The sequence below is a fragment of the Rosa rugosa genome, chromosome 5, assembly GCF_958449725.1.
Source record: "Rosa rugosa chromosome 5, drRosRugo1.1, whole genome shotgun sequence".
Lineage (NCBI taxonomy): Eukaryota > Viridiplantae > Streptophyta > Magnoliopsida > Rosales > Rosaceae > Rosa > Rosa rugosa.
The window spans coordinates 7,728,459-7,747,945 of NC_084824.1; the positions used below are offsets into that span (position 1 = coordinate 7,728,459).

At 40.5% G+C, this 19,487-nt stretch overlaps 1 protein-coding gene and 1 pseudogene across 1 annotated transcript; one reads left to right on the forward strand and one right to left on the reverse strand.

Annotated features, from left to right (window-relative positions):
* Positions 1-11,583: 11,583 nt before the first annotated feature.
* LOC133711142 (protein NIM1-INTERACTING 2) lies at positions 11,584-11,886 on the reverse strand. Its single transcript, XM_062137308.1, has one exon. The coding sequence runs from the start codon at positions 11,884-11,886 to the stop codon at positions 11,584-11,586; it is 303 nt and encodes a 100-aa protein (XP_061993292.1).
* A 1,423-nt stretch (positions 11,887-13,309) lies between these two features.
* LOC133711143 (alpha-xylosidase 1-like) lies at positions 13,310-19,023 on the forward strand (annotated as a pseudogene).
* The last annotated feature ends 464 nt before the right edge of the window (positions 19,024-19,487 follow it).

Genomic DNA, 19,487 nt, shown 5'->3' on the forward strand with positions numbered 1-19,487 from the left:
AAGTCTTTACAATCATCTAAAATCCGGTTATCCTCAGAATTGTCCACCACTTGGTGATTAAGCGCAGCAACTAGCAGTAAACAATCGCTTTCCACCTCCACATGCTTCCAGCCTCCACAAGAATTTTATCCCAGCCACACCTGATAATGATGTGGTGGAGGGCGAAAGGCCTTGGTAGGCCAAAATGATTTTAATTTTTTTGTTGGACTAAATACTCGTTACTCTTCATACTTTTGCATGAAAAACAGTTTAGTCCAAAATTTTAAAATTAAACAGTTTAGTCCTTATTCTTTCTAATTCTCACACAACATGTCCTAAAATGTCCTAGATATATATATATAGAGAGAGAGAGAGGCAGAAAAAAAAAAGTGAGGGGTATAATAGTCATTTTAGGACATGTTGTGTGAGAATTAGAAAGAATAAGGACTAAACTGTTTAATTTTAAAATTTTGGACTAAACTGTTTTTCATGCAAAAGTATGAGGAGTAACGAGTATTTAATCCTTTTTTGTTTTATCTATTTACCATCTTGCAAAACTAAGATAGGGGAAATGTACAAGATTGTCTTGTTTCTATTCTTGTGCTCATGACATATATAACAGACTACTTATTTCAAAATAAATTTAAAATTACATCTGTAGAACGCGCTCCACGCGCCATACCCTAAAAAACTTTGTCGCTAGTGGTCCTGTTTCTCGTCCGGTTGCGCCTCGGCGTGGGCGTAGGCTTCTGGCCACGCCGGCGTTTGTCGAGTGCGGCCGGACGAGATGATGATGTAAGTGGTTGGCATGGTGTTCGGAGGTTGAGGCTGAGAGGTTTGCTCTTGCCTGGGTTTCGTTTGAAGGTGGCGGCGGCACAGAAGGATTCGATCTGTTGGGTGGATCCGATCTGTCTCAAATTGTGCAGCAGACGGCGTTTGCGTTCGATCTGGTGGTTGGATCCGAACTATTTCGGATTGTGCAGCAGACGGCGTCGGTGAGAGGCATGATGCTGGGTTTGCTCCTCGTATCAGTCACTCGAGGTTTGGGGCTGTGGTGGGGGAGGACGCGATCTATTGGATCTCTGCCGGAGATGGGGTTTTGACGGCGGTCGGGGCTTGGATGAGGCGGCGGCGCGACAGAGAGCTGACTGTGCCAATGTCGTCTTGGGCCGATATCAAGGTTTGGGCCCTATTGGCCTTAGTCCGATGGTGGGCCTGTTCTAGGCCTGAGGTGCCTTGGGCTTGGGGTTTTACTCTGGGTCCAAGTCTATCACATTGGTCTGGTTTTTTAATTTATGTTTTTAGTTTTACTTGCTTTAGCTGGTTAGTGATGTCTCGCCTTTGGCGTGTAATAAGTCCCTACATGTATGTTGTAGGGCTAGTCGGGCTCAATGCCTGTGTATGCACTCTAAGTGTCTTGTCTGGCCTAGCGAGGCAGTGGTGCATTGCTAAATGGTCGCTGCCTCCTAGTGGTAGGATGAAACTGAGTGACGTCGGATTTATTTTCTGGCGGCAACATAGTGGGAAAGCTGTGATTTTGGTAATTATGCTTCGTTGTAATCGAGTTATCTTTCCGGTATGCCACTGCTTTGTCAAAGCAAATAGAGTAGCCAGTAGAGCACTATGTGTTAATTGATGCTTGTTAGAAGGACTAAATACTGTTTAGTCCTTCAGCTTTTGACCATAAAATACTTCAGTCCCTGACCTTCTAATTTCACACGTTTAGTCCTTGTACTTCAAAATTTCAGACCAATAGGTCATTGCCGTCTAAAAGTCGCGGCGAAATGTCTATTATGCCCTCAGTTCTTTTTTTTTAAAATAAATTTATTCCTTTCTTTGTTTTTTTATTTATTCTTTTTTCTTTATTTATTTATTTTTTTCAAACAAAAAGAAAGAAAGGAAAAAAAAACAGAAAAAAATAAACAGAAAGAAAGAAAGGGAAAAAAAAATTCTTTTTCCAAAAAAAAAAAAAAAATTAATTAATTAAAAAAAATCTGAGGGCATAATAGACATTTCTCAGTGACTTTTAGACGGCAAGGACCTATTGGTCTGAAATTTTGAAGTACAGGGACTAAACGTGTGAAATTAGAAGGTCAGGGACTGAAGTGTTGTATGGTCAAAAGCTCAATGACTAAACAGTATTTAGTCCTTGTTAGAATACATGTATTATGAAGAGACTCCTGATATTATTTCGGGATGTTCTCTGGATGCTTATTGTAATCAGGGGTTTAGGCTCTATATCCCCCCTTGTATTCGACAGTTTCATTAATAAAGGCTTGAGGGCAGCAGCACCACCCCTTCTTTTAAAAAAAAAAAATCTAAAATTTAGCTAATTTTAGAACAAAATAGAGAGACATTGAGGAGTCTGATGCAACTGCTATAATTTGATAAAAATAAAAAATAAAAAAACTCCAAAATAGCTAAGAAACTAAGATAGAGAGTTTGCTAAAGATACTCTAAAATCGGAATAATTGAATTATCTTGTCAATCAAAACTATTTAAGGAAAAGAGAACTGTAGAGAGAATTGGGAGAGTAGTTGTAACTTTTATTGATAATAGGAGCCTCTATATATAGAGGATACAAGTACATAATCTTTGAGTACAAGGAATCCTATTCTAATTAGAACTAGGAATCTAGAATATTCTCTCATATTACAACTATAGAAAGTAATCCTAGTTAGGTAAGGCACACATAAATCGAATATCCTTCAACACTCCCCCTTGTGCCGTCCAAACGTGATGTAATCGTGACACCATGGCGCTTCAAATGTTGCCTCGTTAAAAACCTTGCTCGAGTAATAAAAACTCTGTGGGACAAAAACAACCTCGAGGAGGAGAAAAAGAGTACAACACACCATTCACTCTTCGAGATCAAACATGTCGACATCATGCCTCCCCCTGATGTCGACATCTCCCCCTGATTGCTACAATCATGGGAGTTCGGATAACTTTCTCAATCCGATACTTTTTACATGTTTCTCGAAAGTGGATTTAGGTAACAACTTAGTAAATAAGTCCGCTACATTATCCTCTAATCGGATTTGAGTCACTTCAATATTTAGAAGTGAATGTTATCGCTGATAATGAAAGAACTTAAGCGATATATGCTTGGTGTTGTCGCCTTTGATGAAACCTAACTTCATTTGTTCGATACAAGCTGCATTATCCTTCTATATGCATTTCGGTTCATCTGTGGTAGACTTCAAACCAAAAATTCCTCAAATATGTCTAATTACAGACATTTAGCCATATGCATTCACGCACGGCTTCATGTAGAACAATAATCTCTGCATGATTCGAGGAAGTGGCGACAAATGTCTGCTTTGTAGACCTCTAAGATATCGCGGTGCTTCCCATGGTAAAGACATAACCTGTTTGGGAGCGACATTTGTGAGGGTCAGAGAGATACTCTGCATCAGCAAAATTCATCAAAACATCACCATCATTTTGACGGAGGGGAGGAGAGTGACTCCGGCCACTCTTGGTGGTGCCGGCGGCGGCCATCTCGTCGGTCACGGCGGTGGGGACGGTGACATTATGCCTAATGGGGTCCGATCCCATTCTTCCGTCGTTCATTTTCTCTCTGTAGGGATAAAACAAGCCCATAGCTATCGTACTCTTTAAGTATCAAAAGATTGTATTTACACCGTTTTAATGGCATCGCGTTGGCGCAGGGCTACATCTAGCCAATAAGTTCATAACAAATGAGGTGTCCGGTCTTGTATTGTGTTAAGTACAATAATGCGCCTATTGCACTTAAGTAAGGCACTTCTGCCAATTAACATGTCTTCATCATCATCCCTGGGATGAAACGTATCCCTCTTAGGGTCAAGACTACGGACGGTCATGGGAGTGCATCTTGACTTTATCAAAATGCCAAAGCATTCATTGACACGGTATACAAGTTCTAAATCAAGACAAAACCGTGTTCTCCCAAGGTCCTTCATCTCAAGCTCGGATTTCATGTGTTCAACGGTTTCCCTTAACTCTCAAAGGTTCAAATTATGTTCATCAACATAAACCGCAACAATTGCAAATCCGGAACTTATCATGGAAACGCGTGGGCATAGTTCATCATATCCCTTCCCAATTAAGTAGTCACTTTAGTGAGCGTTTCAACCTCATTGCAAACGCGCTCCGTGGTCTAGAGCCACTTGAATTGAGTAAATGAAGTCCACAAAAACCTTCATTATATTATGTATCTAGATCTCCATAAAGATACGTAGTGACCACATTCGTAAGATGCATGTTCAGTTATTTGGAAACTACCAAACTAACAAGGTAGTGGAGTGCAATGACATCTATTACGAGAGAATATGTCTTCTCGTAGTCGATTCTCGTAGTCGATTCTAGGGCGTTTTGTGAGAAGCCTTGCGCCATAAGGCGAGATTACCATCTCTTTTTCTCATCACGCTATCTAACGAAGACCTATTAATGTTACCACCAAGATCTGCACCGACGGCCGCTCCGCCCAGCCTCACGCCCCAGGTTTTGCAGCGACCACGGCATCTCAGGCCCGAAATCCTTCCTCTTCGTTAGTGAATCCGATTCAACCTGGATCACATCTTTCCATTTAGGCCAATTTTCTATACGTTGGCATTCTTCAACGGAGTAAAGTCCGATGTCATTGATCTCAATAATCCCACGTCCTCATATATACTAGTGTAGTTTGTAGAGATCTCTATATTCTCAGGAATTTGTTCTAACATTGAGGCGTCCCCCAACGATGTCTCTTGGACATAACCACAATCCAGAATATTCTCATGAGACGGAATTTGAATATCAATGATCAATGGATCAAGGTGTGCCAAACTCGCTCTCTTTCTAGGGCGAGAATCCATCGAACCTATGGGTCTCCTATGCTCTCTAGCAGAACCCATGGCCTATGACGCCATTATGCCACCTTGTGGCGTCACCATACCACAATCCATGGTGGTGGTATTGTACCCATCTCCTCAGGGTGGCACCATGTCCTCTTGTGGGGACATCCATCCTTGCAGGCATGTTTGCAGCAGGTATATGTGATCTCGTCACTTTTAGGGGATCAAGATGAGATATAGTGGGGACAGACCACGACAATTCATGTCGTTCTTGTTGAACGTTGACTTTCTAATCTCACCCTAACGACGGGAAGACCGTCTCATCAAAGTGACAATCCGCAAATCTAGAGGTACAGAGATCGCCTGTCAGGTGTTCTACATAGCGGTCTTATAGTTGGAGATTTATATTCAACACAAATATGCATTTGTTGCAATGACCCATTTGATGTGCTGTGGCGGCGCGATTGGCACATAAACCGTACACTCAAATATGCATAAGTACGAGATATTAGACTCGCACCCAGTCACTAGCTGTAACGCAAATAAAGGTTGAGTGGCTATGGGTCGTAGACGAATTAGCATAGTTGCATGCGATATTGCATAACCCCAAGCAGAAATATTGGTGCTCATTACCAATGTCCGGGCTACCATAGTAGTCGTTTAATTGTGGCTTTTTCGCGAGACAATTGGGGTGTGTACATGAGAATATGATGCCTAATATAAATTCCCAATGATATGCAATGGTCATTGAAAATTTTCGATGTAAACTCTCTAGTATTATCAAGTCGAATTGACTGAATGTGATGATCCAGGTAGTGAGCTCGTAGTCATATGATCTGGGCCAGGAGTTTATCATAAGCAGTATTACGAGTGGACGATAGCGCGACACGTGACCAGCGTGTCCGCACATCAACCAACACCATAAAACATCTAAGCAGTCCGCAAGTTGGTTGAATCGATCCACATAATCCCCTTGGATTCTATGTAAGAATGAAATTATTTCTTTAGTGTCCTTTGCATTCTCGATCCTAAAAAACAGGCTTTACAGAACGAAAGATTGGCCTTATAATCAACCAATGAAGGTTTTGGTTGGGCCACAATGTCACAATTGACTTTGAGAAGTAGAGAGAGGAGCCAAGTCTCCATACATGGCGTCAAAGCCATGATTTTGCAGAGGGGGGATCACGGCCCCGGCGTTGGCCGGGAGGTGGTGCATGGCGGCGGCGTCCCAAGGCGCGGCGGCGGTGCAATGCTCTCTTTGAATCGACTTTTGATTCTTGCTTCTCTTCTGACAAGACCCGCCCCGGATTCCACCCTGGAATCCGAAGTGGCCCTGCGGGACCCAGTTTTAAAGAAGGTTTATCAAAAATTTCGGCATAACCTCCCTTAAAAAGGGACAACCCAAAAACCTGCGGAAAACAAATTTCACTTCTAATAATCCAACCACATACTCCTGGAGCCACCCTGCTCCCATCATTCAACCAACCCAAACTCAAAAATAATAATAGTGTATCAAGTACTTCAAGTCTAAGAAACTCCAAGATTTAGGATTCTACAATTCACAAAGTTAGGTCGTAAACCTCAAATATAATTCATTACAAGTCTGGGTCACAAATCCCATAGTAATCAGAGCAAATCTAGGAACGTAAATTAACATAGAGTACAGTAGGTTAAACAGGTAACCTACGAAATGTGATGACGGAAGCGGATGCGGTCACTATAGCTCACTCCTGAACGCCGAGCAGCAATACTGTAAACTGGGCATTTGAAGACGAAGGGCCCAGGGGAAAAGTATTGAAAAATACGTTAGCGTGAGTGGACAAAAATAAACAAATTTTAATAAAAGGAAATTTAATACTTCCCCATTTATTTCTCTAAAAACTCCCGATGCATGCAATGTTTAAGGACAACAAAACAAGAGAAGTTCTGTACACGAAAAACTGACTAGCCCCACTAGTCACAAACTAAAAGAAAAGATTGAAACTCCGATACTCAAGAAAAAATAGGACCAGCCCCGCTGGTTAAACGGAAATCGAACTAGCCCCGCTAGTCAAAAATAGTAAAGTGAGTAGGGGAAGACGATAGCCATACGAGTGAGCCTCCCAGGCTCGGGTGATCGCCTCCCAGGCTAAAGTACTCCCATTACTCCCGTAATATACCCTTACGCCACTAAGTGTAGCGATAGGATACTGGGCTTCAGAATTACTGTCACAGAGACAGTAACCAGCGCCACAAAGGCGGAGGGCTTCGGTGATCCCATCACCTCGCCACAAAGGCGGAAGATCAAAGCTAGCAATGATAATAGTCACCCAAAGTATGGCAAAAGAAAATCCGAAAACCACAGTAAAATCATAAATACATAAGGCTTCCCCAACTCTCGCAAAAGAATTTCCATGACGTGTCCCACACGCCAAGATAAACTCATATTCAAAAATAAATAAGATAAAATAAGCATAATTCAATGACGTGACCCCGCACGCCATAAAATCTTCAAATAATAAATTATCCAAAACCATTTCCGAAAATAACCATATGCACGAGAAAGTAATACGATAAATAGGTTATCATCTCGGAAACAAATAAATAAATGCATGCATCATTCTTTGAAAATAAAAGTCCACTCACAGTATATGGTCAATCCTGACGTCGCTCGATATTTTCCTCGTATGGGGACTCCTCTCGTCCTGTACGAATAGCACTCGTAAAAAATATATTTACAGGACGGAAATTAACTTTACGATAATTAGCAATTGAAATTCAAAACGTCCCCCTTCAAAATCCAACTTCTCAATTCACATCGAATCCATCCGTAATTCTCCAATAATATTCATTCATCGATATATAAATTCTAAAGTGAATTCGAAAGAAATTCGGCGATCGAATTCACGTAAATCACCAACCGATAATTTATATTCAATTCATAACTCCTCAAATTTTCAATCAAACTTCATGTATAAAATTTTACAATCATTATAGGATTTATGGAGCCAAAACAGTAATTAAAACGCAGCTCTACGCGCCACCCACAGTGGCCGCGCGTGGGGCCCACGCGCCGGCAACCACCACCTCCGATGGCCACCAAATTCTGGCAGCAGTAACATCACAACATACCCAACAATTTCTTCAACTACAACACATTCCAATTTTACCTTAAAATATTCGAATCCGGCCGGTGAAGAAAAACCCAGAAAACTCAAGAACCCTAGAAATTGCAATCGTTAATTCGACCTCCACACTGCAAATTGAAATGAAAGACCTTAGGGGAAATGATCTTTGGCAATAACCGAACCTTCGACGCCGGTTTGGTGACCGGAGATGGCCGGAATCGCCGGAAATCGACGAAAACCCCAAACTGCAACTATGAAGAACTTTGCTTCGATCCAAGGTTCCTCGGCCAAATCGCCACAATATAAGGCCACTAGGGTGCAGAGAGGAGGGAGGCGATCCTGTGGTGGCCGGCTGCACGCCGGTTGGTGGCTGGAAGACGTGGAATCGAAGGAAGGAAGAAGAACCCGAAAGGGAAGGAAGAAAAGTCGGGGGAGAGGAGAGAGGGAAGGGGTGGGTTTCCGGTTTTGGAAACCTACCTCAATAATTTCCTTATTTAACTAAATTTTTACCATGAATAGTAACTTTCGTATTTCACTCATAGCTTTCACATATGAACTCCGATTTAAGTGTACCACATGTCCACGGACTCGGTTTAACGTCCCCTACAACTTACGTGAAGGAAATTTTCTCAAATTGTTAACCCATAAAAAGTCAACTTCTAGCAACCCCTAAATTGATAAATACGGGGTGTAACATCTTCGTTCTGAAAAAGGGATGTTCGTGTGAAGTCTTTAGTATTACGGATCATCATATCATGACCTGGGTGTCTCAAACGGTTTTGCCAAAGTCTATATGTGTCGGTGTCCCAAATGTCATCTCTTATGATGTCATTGGACTTAATTACTTGAATAGTGGTTACATATAACCTACTTGAGCGACACATAAGCTTCTCTGATACTTGTTTTTGTCCGTAGTCATTAGAGGTAATGCAAAGGAACTTATGTCCATTCTTACTATGTGTTTCCACATAAAAACCATTGGCTCTTATATCTTTAGAATAATAAAGTTCGTATTAAAGAATCGACACTTTATTAATAATAATAGCCAATGATTACATCAAAGTTTCTAGACCAAAATCTAATCCAAAGTAAAAATCAAATTTAGACAAATTGTAATTACTCAATTCTTTTGGTAACTCCAATTAAACATGACCAAAAAAGTAAGAAGAGATGTCGGTGGAGCAAAGCTCACTTAAATATCACTAATCTCAACTAGTTTCCTAGACATCATACTTAATTGGGTGAGCGTAGTGAGAAAGAGTTAAGACAATTGTCATTTATTGATTTAAGGCATAATTTCCATTACATAATTCTTGGAAAATAAAAGACTATTCGAAAAATCTACGGCATTTTATCTTCATCGCCAAATTTAAAGTCTCCTTTAACTCGATGTCATGATCACCGTTGATCAGATATTCCATAAAATACCATGAAGAGGATGCTCTCTTGATTGAGGTGTATTGACACAATACATATGGTCCCTAGGACCAATGGCGTTGGAATAGCATCACCATGGCCAAAAGTGGCGCCATGGTGTCCAACCCTGATACCCTCAACTTCATGACTCCTTTGGTCATGTATTCGCCAATTTTGGCGATTACCTTCTTGAGCAGTTTGATCATATGGATCATATTGTCCATGGCGACTTCTTCTAGCCATTGAACGGTGCTCATGGTAGTCATCTTGAGGCCTACCAAATTCTATATTCACAAATTTGTGGTTGTGCCTTTCAACACAAACCATAGCTCCAATTAGCTGATGGAGATTTGTGATTCGTCATTCGTTGATTAAGATTTGATAGAATTCAAAGAATCTTAATTCAGTGACGGGGAAGGTAGTTAGGGTTTTCTCAATCAATTGTACTTCCGAACAATATTCCATAACTATTTCAAAGTTAGAGAAGCAGAGATTATTCCATCGTGCTTCTAAGTTCGGAAGATCGTGAATGTTAACTAAAACGTTCACGAAGCGCTACCCAAAGGTTTCTAACGCTATCCTCATTCATGTACTTAAACTAGCGTGCCATCTTTATGTGGCGCTTCATCAGGGTAAGTGCTCTGAAATTATCTATCTCAGTTTGAGAGTCTTGAGCGGTTCCTTTAGAACTGTGCTCTTGGATTGTAGGCAATAAATCAAGGGCAATTAGGTGGAGCTCAACATTATGAGCCCACATGAAATATCCCATGCCCGTAGAATTCAATGGAGTAAAATTGAGCTCGTTCAAGTTTGACATCCTAAAAAAGAAAGCAAGAACGGATTAGTTTCGGAGTCAATGCTTCCACGAAAACTAATATAAGATTTATGAGCCTTAATGCTACTAAGAAATCGATTTCCAAGAATATTTGGATTATACCGAAACAATGATGTTTGAATGATCAAATTTTGATGCTCACGGACACTCTTAGTCCGTATCTTACGAACGCTCTTAGTCCGTAATATTTTGATGTTTCACGAACGCTCTTAGTTTGTATAGCGTGAATCCCCACGATTCCACTTTTATAGAATCAAACCCATATTACAAAAAGGTGGGATGTAGAAGAAGGGAGGTTGCAAGTCCCCAAAGAAAAAAAAAAGAAATTAAAGACAGAAAGCAAGAACTTTAATCTGAAATACTTACTTGGATTTCTTTTCTTGTTCTTCTTCTTGGTCTTGATCTTGAACTCGAAGATGATGGCACACAGGTGTGTAGGAGGAGGAGGAGGACTTGCGGCGATGGAGGTGGTGCACGGCAAAGGGTGGTGCGCACGGGTTTTGGGGTTCTAGGGTTTGATGTTGCGCATCCAGGATGCTTTGTAGAAAAATTTTGGCTTCTGATTTCAGGGTTAGAGCTTGTGCTGATAACGTGTTTAAGGAAAAGAGAACTGTAGAGAGAATTGAGAGAATAGTTGTAACTTTTATTGATAATAGGAGTCTCTATATATAGATGATACAAGTACATAATCTTTGAGTACAAAGAATCCTATTCTAATTAGAATTAGGAATCTAGAACATTCTCTCTTATTATAACTATAGAAAGTAATCCTAATTTGGTAAGACACACATAAATCGAATATCCTTCAACAAAAACATGTATTTGGACCTACAACTCATGGTTCAACACATCAAGGGTGGAGCCTTGTATGTATAAACGGGTTGGGCCAAGACATATGGCTTGACCCGACCCATCCTCTGGCCAAAATATCAAGTTTGGGTTATTTTAACAAGGACCATTGCGTCAAGCACAGCAGAGCCCAAAAGAAAGGAAATTTCAATAATCGGCGCGCAAAGTACAATATCATTTTCACAATTCTGGGATAGTTCCTTTCATGGCTCAATTTAATCACCAATCAATAAGAGACCAAGATACAAGAGAAGAGAATGCAGGTTGAATAGACTATCACAGATTGAAAAATTACATTACAATGGAATTTAATTTAACAAACCAAAGAACAGAACCGGCGCGCTTAGCCTAAAGCCTAAAGGCTAAGATACATTACGTGATTTACGTCTGCGGCTGCCCAACAGTAAAAAAGCCTAAAGGCTAAGCCTTCCCGCGGTTTTGGGTTGATTTCTTCTGCCAGAACTGGGACCGGGTCATGGAGATGGAGAACATTCCAATTTACAGCGACGCCTGTCCGATGAGATCCCAAGACGACATTTCTGGGACTGTCGTCTATCGGAGGATTTTTTCGATGAGCTTAGCTTTCTTCCGATGGAGGATCCGAATTGAGATCCAAACCCGAATCCGCCTCCGGCCTTTTCTCTTCCTCAAAGTCTCTTGCTTCGAAAGAGAGCCTCAATTTCTCTGACGTCGTCAACTTAGGGCCGGCTGCTCCTTCCGGTTTCCCAAACTGCCTGGCCGCCACGTGTATCCTCCTGATTATGGTAAAGAACTCCTCCACCTCCTCCTCCGTCACCACCGCGCCGTTATCTTCCTCCGATTTCGCTCTCTTCCCGTCAATTTCGCCCTCATCCTCGCGCTTTCGCTTTTCTGCATCCATTATTACAAGGTTTGTGTGTCAATTTTCAATTCTGGGTTTGTAACTTTGTACTATAGAGCTTGCTTTTGACTTTTGATTCGGTCTTTGTTTTCTTATTTTAAGATTCCTGGCTGGCTGATTAGTGATGCCATTATAATTGAGATGCTCTGCGTCATGCCAGTGACGTTTGCAACGTGCATCTGCAATTTGGAAATCCACTGCTTTTGGTTTTGGTCCTCGTTTGAAGTCCACTTTGCTCCACAGTGGACATAACAATGAATAAATTATAGAAGACCGAGGACTCATGTTTAACATTAGTCGTTTTATAGAACATCGGCCGGATTCGTATTCCTTCCAATTTTGAGTTGACCGATTCGTTGCACAATCCGATTGCATTCATATGACTAAGACTCGCATTTCTTTGGCTTACACTAAATTCAGAATTGTTTTGAAGTATAGAATTTGAATTCTTACTAAAATGTTTAATCGTTGATAACAAAATCAATATTTTCATTTTACAACAATTCTAATCGATAAACTAAAGCCAGTCAAATTTTATTTTTTAAACACAGTTTCAATTTTACTCTAAAAGAATTGGTTGAACACACACATTAATCTAAAAATACAAATTGCAAGTGAATGGAGCCAAAGCAAATGTCAAAATGGTCAGACTAAACCAGTTCAAACCATGTTTTCTTAAGCTCATAGTCTCAAAAATGGTAACCACTAACCACAACAAATCCAAACGTTAAAGTTACAGCATCCATGCCACCAAATCCCATGAAACCCAATTAACTCAGATCAAATTCCGGGTCCGGTTCCGCGTTCAAATCGAATCCCACATTCTCCTCCTTCGTAGTCTTGGCCATCCCTTTGACGCCGTCCGCCTCCTCGATTGCCCTCAACTCTCCGTCCACATATTTACTGCCACCGCCGTTAGCGCTCTTAAAGTAGTTGACTGCCACGTGTATGCGCCTGATGATAGCGAAGAACTCCTGAACCTCGTCCTCGTTCACCGTCGTTTCATCCCGCGCCTTCTTATGCTTGTGCCTCCGCGAAACGACGTCGTTGCCTGCCTGCTTTCTCTTCTCTGCCTCCATTGGTTGTTTTGTTTTAGAATGAAGGAGGCGTACATTCGCCCCGTTCTATTTATCATAAAGATTGGAGGGGACACTGTCCTCTGTCAGCGCCGTGAAGATTGTCGGCTAGCAAAACTCCAATAGCATCGCGACACGTTGCGTAATTCTGATCACGTGTTTCCGGGGTTTTGGGTTTCTGCGGAGATTTTTATTTTGGTGATTGTGTATGTGACAGTGTGACGTCAGTGAAAAATGGAGTGATGACATTGGCTGATGTATTATTGAACAATGGGCTGTTTGAGACCTTTAGGCCCAATTAAACCTTTTTCTTTTGGACAAACGCCCAATCAGACCTTTTAGACATCATGTTGGATCTAGTTTGGTTTGGGCCTAAACTCAGAGACGATAACTGCCAAAGGTGATTTCCAACAAAAGAACGAGTCCGTTGCTAGTCAAGTGTATATTTTTATAATTAACTTTGGACGAACATAAATAGAAAATAGAAAATAGAAGAATATGGAAAGTCTCAATTTCCTTTTCGGAACTTGCCAAAAATGATCTCACCCACCTGGCCACCTCACGTTTGCAATGTCAGTCTCTATATGTGAACTTTATGCTCTAAATCACAACAAGTGAGCCCCCCCCTCTCTCCCTCCCTTTCAATGCTCGAGCTCAGTGGTAATTGCTAAACAATGAGCTCTAGTATTGCCCACTTCGCTTCCTTGTGTCTTTATTTTCTTCTTGTTTTGGAGCTCTGTTTCTATGGTGTAAATTCAAACCAGACAGACCCTATAATTAGAGGCAAAGGCTACCGTTTGATCTCCATTAAAATATGATAGTATTAACCGAAAGGTGAAAGCATTGGTAATCATTTCTACTTGGTTACTTTCTTACTTGCTCTTTCTATTTCATTCCTCCACTAATTCATCCCTCTCCCTGTTTCTTTCCGTGGCCTTTTGGACTCAAATGGTTAGCAATCAAGCTATCTTAATGTCTGTTCCGTTTCATATGTTCACCAATCCGAGTCCTTATTTTTGTGGCTACACAGATTACAATTCAAGGACAAAAACAAAATTGAAGATTTGAAGAGAATGGAAAGTCAAAATATCTTCGATTTCCCTTCTTCTCTTTTGAATTCAAACTCTATTAATTCTCAAAGAATGTTTACGGTGCTTGATATGGAAACTAAGACTTCACCAACCTCACATATGAAGTTGACTGTTGACTGACTATCCCTGTATTAATCTATGGACTTCTTACACTGAATCCCCTCACTATCAGTCTCTGTTAGGACTATGGTAATATATAGGCAACGTGCTCCACTACCAGTTTCCCTTCACTGTGTTTTTATTCTCTTCTTCTCGTTTTGATCATCAGTTTTAATGGTGTAATTTCGACTCACACAAAGCCTACGATTAGAGGCAGAGGCTATCGGTTGATCTCCATTGAAGAGACACCAGATTGAGGGTTTCCGGGTTATCTTCATCTTAAGCATAAGGGCAAACTATGGTCATGATATCCCCCTCTTGCAACTCTTTGTCAAGTACGTATTTAGCTTAGAATACAAGCTACTAAATGCATATATATTCTGTTTACTTCACATTTAATTGGGAGCCAAAAAACATGATTTTTTTTTTCAATGCATTTCAGTGTTTTAAGAAAATGTGGGGATCGATGTTCATGACGTTTGGTTTAATGAAACTTTTGTTACTATTTAAGATGTTTTATTTGATTTTCAAAAAAAAAAAAATTTAAAGATTTTTATTTGAGGATTGTGGTACTTTTTTTCGGAATTCAGGAGTAACATCAGCATGATGTACAAAATGTTTAATTCCAATAATGTGGGCGTGGGTTGAGCGTCTCAACTTGACTGAGTTTCAAACCTTATTTTTTTTAAATATATAAATAAATAAATATATATATATATATATATATATATATATATATATCCGATGCGAACATATTCACGAGTTTTAGACATTATTCATATTTAGGAGAGTTGTTAGAAGAAAATTGCACTCAATAAACTTTAAGATTTAAAAGTATGAATAAAAGTACTATTCTTATAGCATATTTCTATGACCATATTATTGGCCGGATATAATTTGAAATTATTTTCTTACTATTTCTCACAATTTGACCGAGTATTTATACAAGGATCTCATTTATGGATACACATTTTTTCTTTTCTTTTTCCAAATTCGAAGACTTGAAGATTTTTCCAATATATGGGGAGTTTGGTTTGACTTAGGAGACGCTACATTTTATTTTCAAAGAGGTAGAAAAGAAAATACAGAATTGTAAAATGATTCTGTGTGGTGCGTGTCCATGTTTCTAAAATTGCACTTGACTCGTTAACCATTTGATTCTTCGTGATTTTACAGGCATGAAACGCAGGACCGTTTGAGGTTGCACATAACTGATGCTAAGAAACAGAGGTGGGAGGTTCCGTACAATCTCCTACCCAGAGAACAGCCTCGAAAACCTAAACAAATCACTGCAAGGTCAGCAAAGATCAAAGCTTCAGAGCATTCTGGCTCTAAGTTAGTCTTCGGTTACACCACAGACCCATTTGGGTTTGTCGTCAAGAGAAAATCAGATGGCCAAGTTCTCTTCAATTCCAGCTCTGATCGTTCAGACCCATTTGGTGCAATGGTTTTTAAGCACCAATACCTTGAAATCTCCACCAAGTTGCCCAAAGATGCATCCCTATATGGCATTGGAGAGAGCACACAGAAACATGGGCTCGGGCTCCATCCTAATGATCCTCATACTCTGTTCACCGCTGATATTGCAGCTTTCAATCTCAACACTGATTTGTATGGCTCCCACCCAGTTTATATGGATCTCAGGAATGTGTGTGGTGAGGCTTATGCTCATGCTGTTCTGTTGCTCAACATTAATGGCATGGATGTGTTTTACAGTGGTGATTCTTTGACATATAAGGTTATTTGGGGTGTGTTTGATTTCTACTTCTTTGCTGGGACTACTCCATTGGAGGTTGTTGGTTAGTGCACTTCACTTATTGGCAGACCAGCTCCAATGCCTTACTGGCTTTTGGTAAGCTCTACTCTAACCCTCCTTTAATCCTCCATGTTTGTGTTCCATTATTTGTTTTTGCTCAGTTTTGACTATAGATTGACATTTAGGAATAGGTTATAGGTCTTATTCTTGATGATATTGAGCCATATATATGTCTATGTCTATTGTGGTTAAGCAATACTTTAATATCCAATGTCTCAATAGGAATTATTGAAGTTTAAGGAACTGAACTATGGCATAGGGAGTGGGACAGTATCGGATTCTCTATGTAAAAGGTGGAAATAAAAAATTCCATTTCCAAAATCTATCTTATTGTTGTGATGTTGCTAATAGGTTTCTTGCTTGATGGATGCTTATAGTGCATTGCTGCCTGTTACCTGTTATAGGCTTTTAGCTCACAAGTCATTTAATGATAATGCTCCATTGCCTCATGCTTGAATTTGGGTATCGAGGCGTGTCGGTTCATCTGAGCATGTCTGTGGTCAGTACAAATTTTGTTTTTCTGTTTTTTGATGTACTTTTGAGATATCTCTTATCAGTTGATATATTTGTTTAAATGAGAAATTTAATTAGTCTGATAGTTCCTCTGCATTGGCACATGGTGGACTGGTGGTGCTGGGGTTGGGTGAAAGGAGACCATTCAAACATCGTCCGGTCACTGCCATGCCTTATGAGATTGGCCATCTTTGCCTGTAGGGACTTTAATGTTAGGTTGGTGGGTTAAAATTTGGAACTTGTGCAAGTGCACTGGTTCCTTTTCCATATTTCAGTTCACACTGTCAGATACTGGTATTAGTGGTATAGTTCTTGGATTGGCATTGTGTCAGGGACGATGACTATGCCCATTCACCTAAGCACATTAAAAACTCATTCAAACTGCTTTTGTAATGAATCTGTGAGTATATGATAAACCATTTAAATTTTTCTCTCACTTCATCCTTTACAGGATTTCACCAATCCAGATGGGGTTACCAAAACTTATCAGTGGTTGAAGACATAGTTGAGAACTATCAAAAGGCTCCAATTCCATTAGATGTCATTTGGAATGATGATGATCACATGGTCAGAAAATTAGCTACGCTTCACTCTCAACCCCAAGAACTACCCTCGGACAAAGCTTTTGGCATTTGTAAACAAAATACATAGCATGGCCATGAAGTACATTGTCATTATTGATCCTGGAAATGCTGTTAATCCCAGTTACGGTGTATAGCAAAGAGGTATTGCTAATGATGTTTTTATAAAGCATGAGGGTGAACCCTTCTTGACCCAAGTTGCACCAGGGCCTGTAACCTTCCCGGACTACCTCAACCCCAAAACTGTGTCATGGCCGGGTGATGAGATCCGCCGCTTTCATGAACTTGTCCCTATTGTTGGCTTATGGATTGACTTGAACAAGGCTGCAGGTTTCTGTTCTGATAAGTGCAAGATTTGAGAGGGCAAGCTGTGTCCGAATGGGATAGTTCCTGACTATATAAGCTGCTTGGACAGCAAAAACCTTACAAAGTCGAGATGGCATCCACCTTACAAAATCAATGCTTAAGGAGTGCAGGCGCCCATAGGGACCAGAATCATAGCCGCTAGTGCATATCACTATAATGGTATTTTAGAGTACAATGCTCGCAATCTGTATGGCATCTCCGAAACCATTGCAACTCAGAAGGCTCTTGTTGGCCTTGATGGCAAGCGGCCCTTTGTACTATCCCGCTCCACTTATGTTGGTTCAGGCAAGTATGCTGCACATTGGACTGGTGATAACAAGGGTACTTGGGATGACCTGAAGTACTCAAATCCCCAACGTGCTCAATTTTGAAATATTTGGGGTGCCGATGGTTGGCGCAGATATATGTGGGTTCTATCCAGCACCTACTGAAGGGCTTTGCAATCGTTGAATTGAACTAAGCGCATTCTAGCCCTTTTCAAGGAATCATGCATTCAAGCAGTCCCCGAGTCAAGAGCTTTATCAATGGGATTCGGTAGCTATCTCTGCTCGAGTTGAGCTAGGATTGAGTATCACATTGAGCTAGGTATGAGGTATAAGCTCCTCCCTTATCAGTACACATTGAGCTACGAAGCTCATGTCACTGGATCCCCATTGCAAGGCCAATTTTCTTCTCATTCCCATCATTTACTGAATGAGTGAATGCTATGGATCGAGTACGCAATTCTTTTTTCTTTTCTTTTTTATTAAAGAGGATCAAAGGGTTTCAATTCTTGCTAGGTAGCAGTCTTATGGTATCTCCAGTTCTTGAGAAAGGAAATTCAACGGTTAAAGCATTCTTTCCCCCTGGAACATGGTACAGTTTGTTTGATATGAGACAGGTCATTGTATCAAAACAGGGGAAATATGTTACACTTGATGCGCCTTTGCAGGTAATCAACGTGCATTTGTATCAGAATACCATTCTACCAATGCAGCAGGGTGGAGTGTTATCTAAAGCAGCTAGAACAACCCCTTTTAGCCTCTCGTCATAACTCATAACCTTCCCGGCTGGGGCAAACAATGCAAAAGCCAAGGGTAACTTGTTCCTTGACAACGACGAGCTTCCAGAAATGAAACTTGTAAGTGGCAACTCCACATACATTGATTTCGATCTTTGCAACTCTAAATCACGGAATGTGAAAGTGTGGTCAGAAGTTCAGGAGGACAAGTTTGCTTTAGACAAAGGTTGGTCAGTTGGTCACTTGACCACTGTGTTGGGAATAGATGGAAGTGGTGGATCATCAGCTCTTGAGGTTAATGGAAACTCAGTGAAAAGTGTTTTGAGACATAAAGTTGAGTGCAACGGAGCATACGTACCTAGAACTCTAGAAGATATCAAAAAAGAAAAGAAGAAGACCAAGAGCGTAATGGTAGAGGTTTGTCACTTCCTATAGGTAAAAACTTTGCCGTGTCATGGAAAATCGGTACAAAAGCTTGAGAGCTAGAGGGCGATTTGTTCTCCGTCACCACCCTTTTAGTTAAAGGTCGATACTTTTACCATCTCTGTTAAACGTTGTATGGAATTAACTCTTTTACAGAATTACAGCATTTCAAGTTTTCAGCTTAATTCCGATTTGTCAAAAAAAAATAGTTTGCAATTTCTTTTTCTTTTCTTTCTCTTTTCAACTTGGGGGTCCAGGACCCAAACAGTGCATGCGGATTTTGGAACAATGACAGGTGATGAGTATAGTGTGTTAAGGGTCCAGTAAGATTATCGTCATGGGCTAATCGAATTTGCATGCTGTAAATTGTGATGGACCATTGGTAGGTTTGGGACCGGCCATTTAACAATCGTGGTCAGTAGGAGATATAACTCTTGTTCATTTCAAAGGAGGACCAGTTTAATCCATGCTCGAGAAGAACTAACTACTGGTGCTTTTTGCTGTGCCCAAAATCGGCATCAAGCATCTTGGAATATCTTTCGGTGTGGGATAAGAAAGATCAATATTACAATGCTATATATGATGTACGCTGTGGTTGTTACTGATTAGAAGTTGTACAGGACATAACGCCAATTT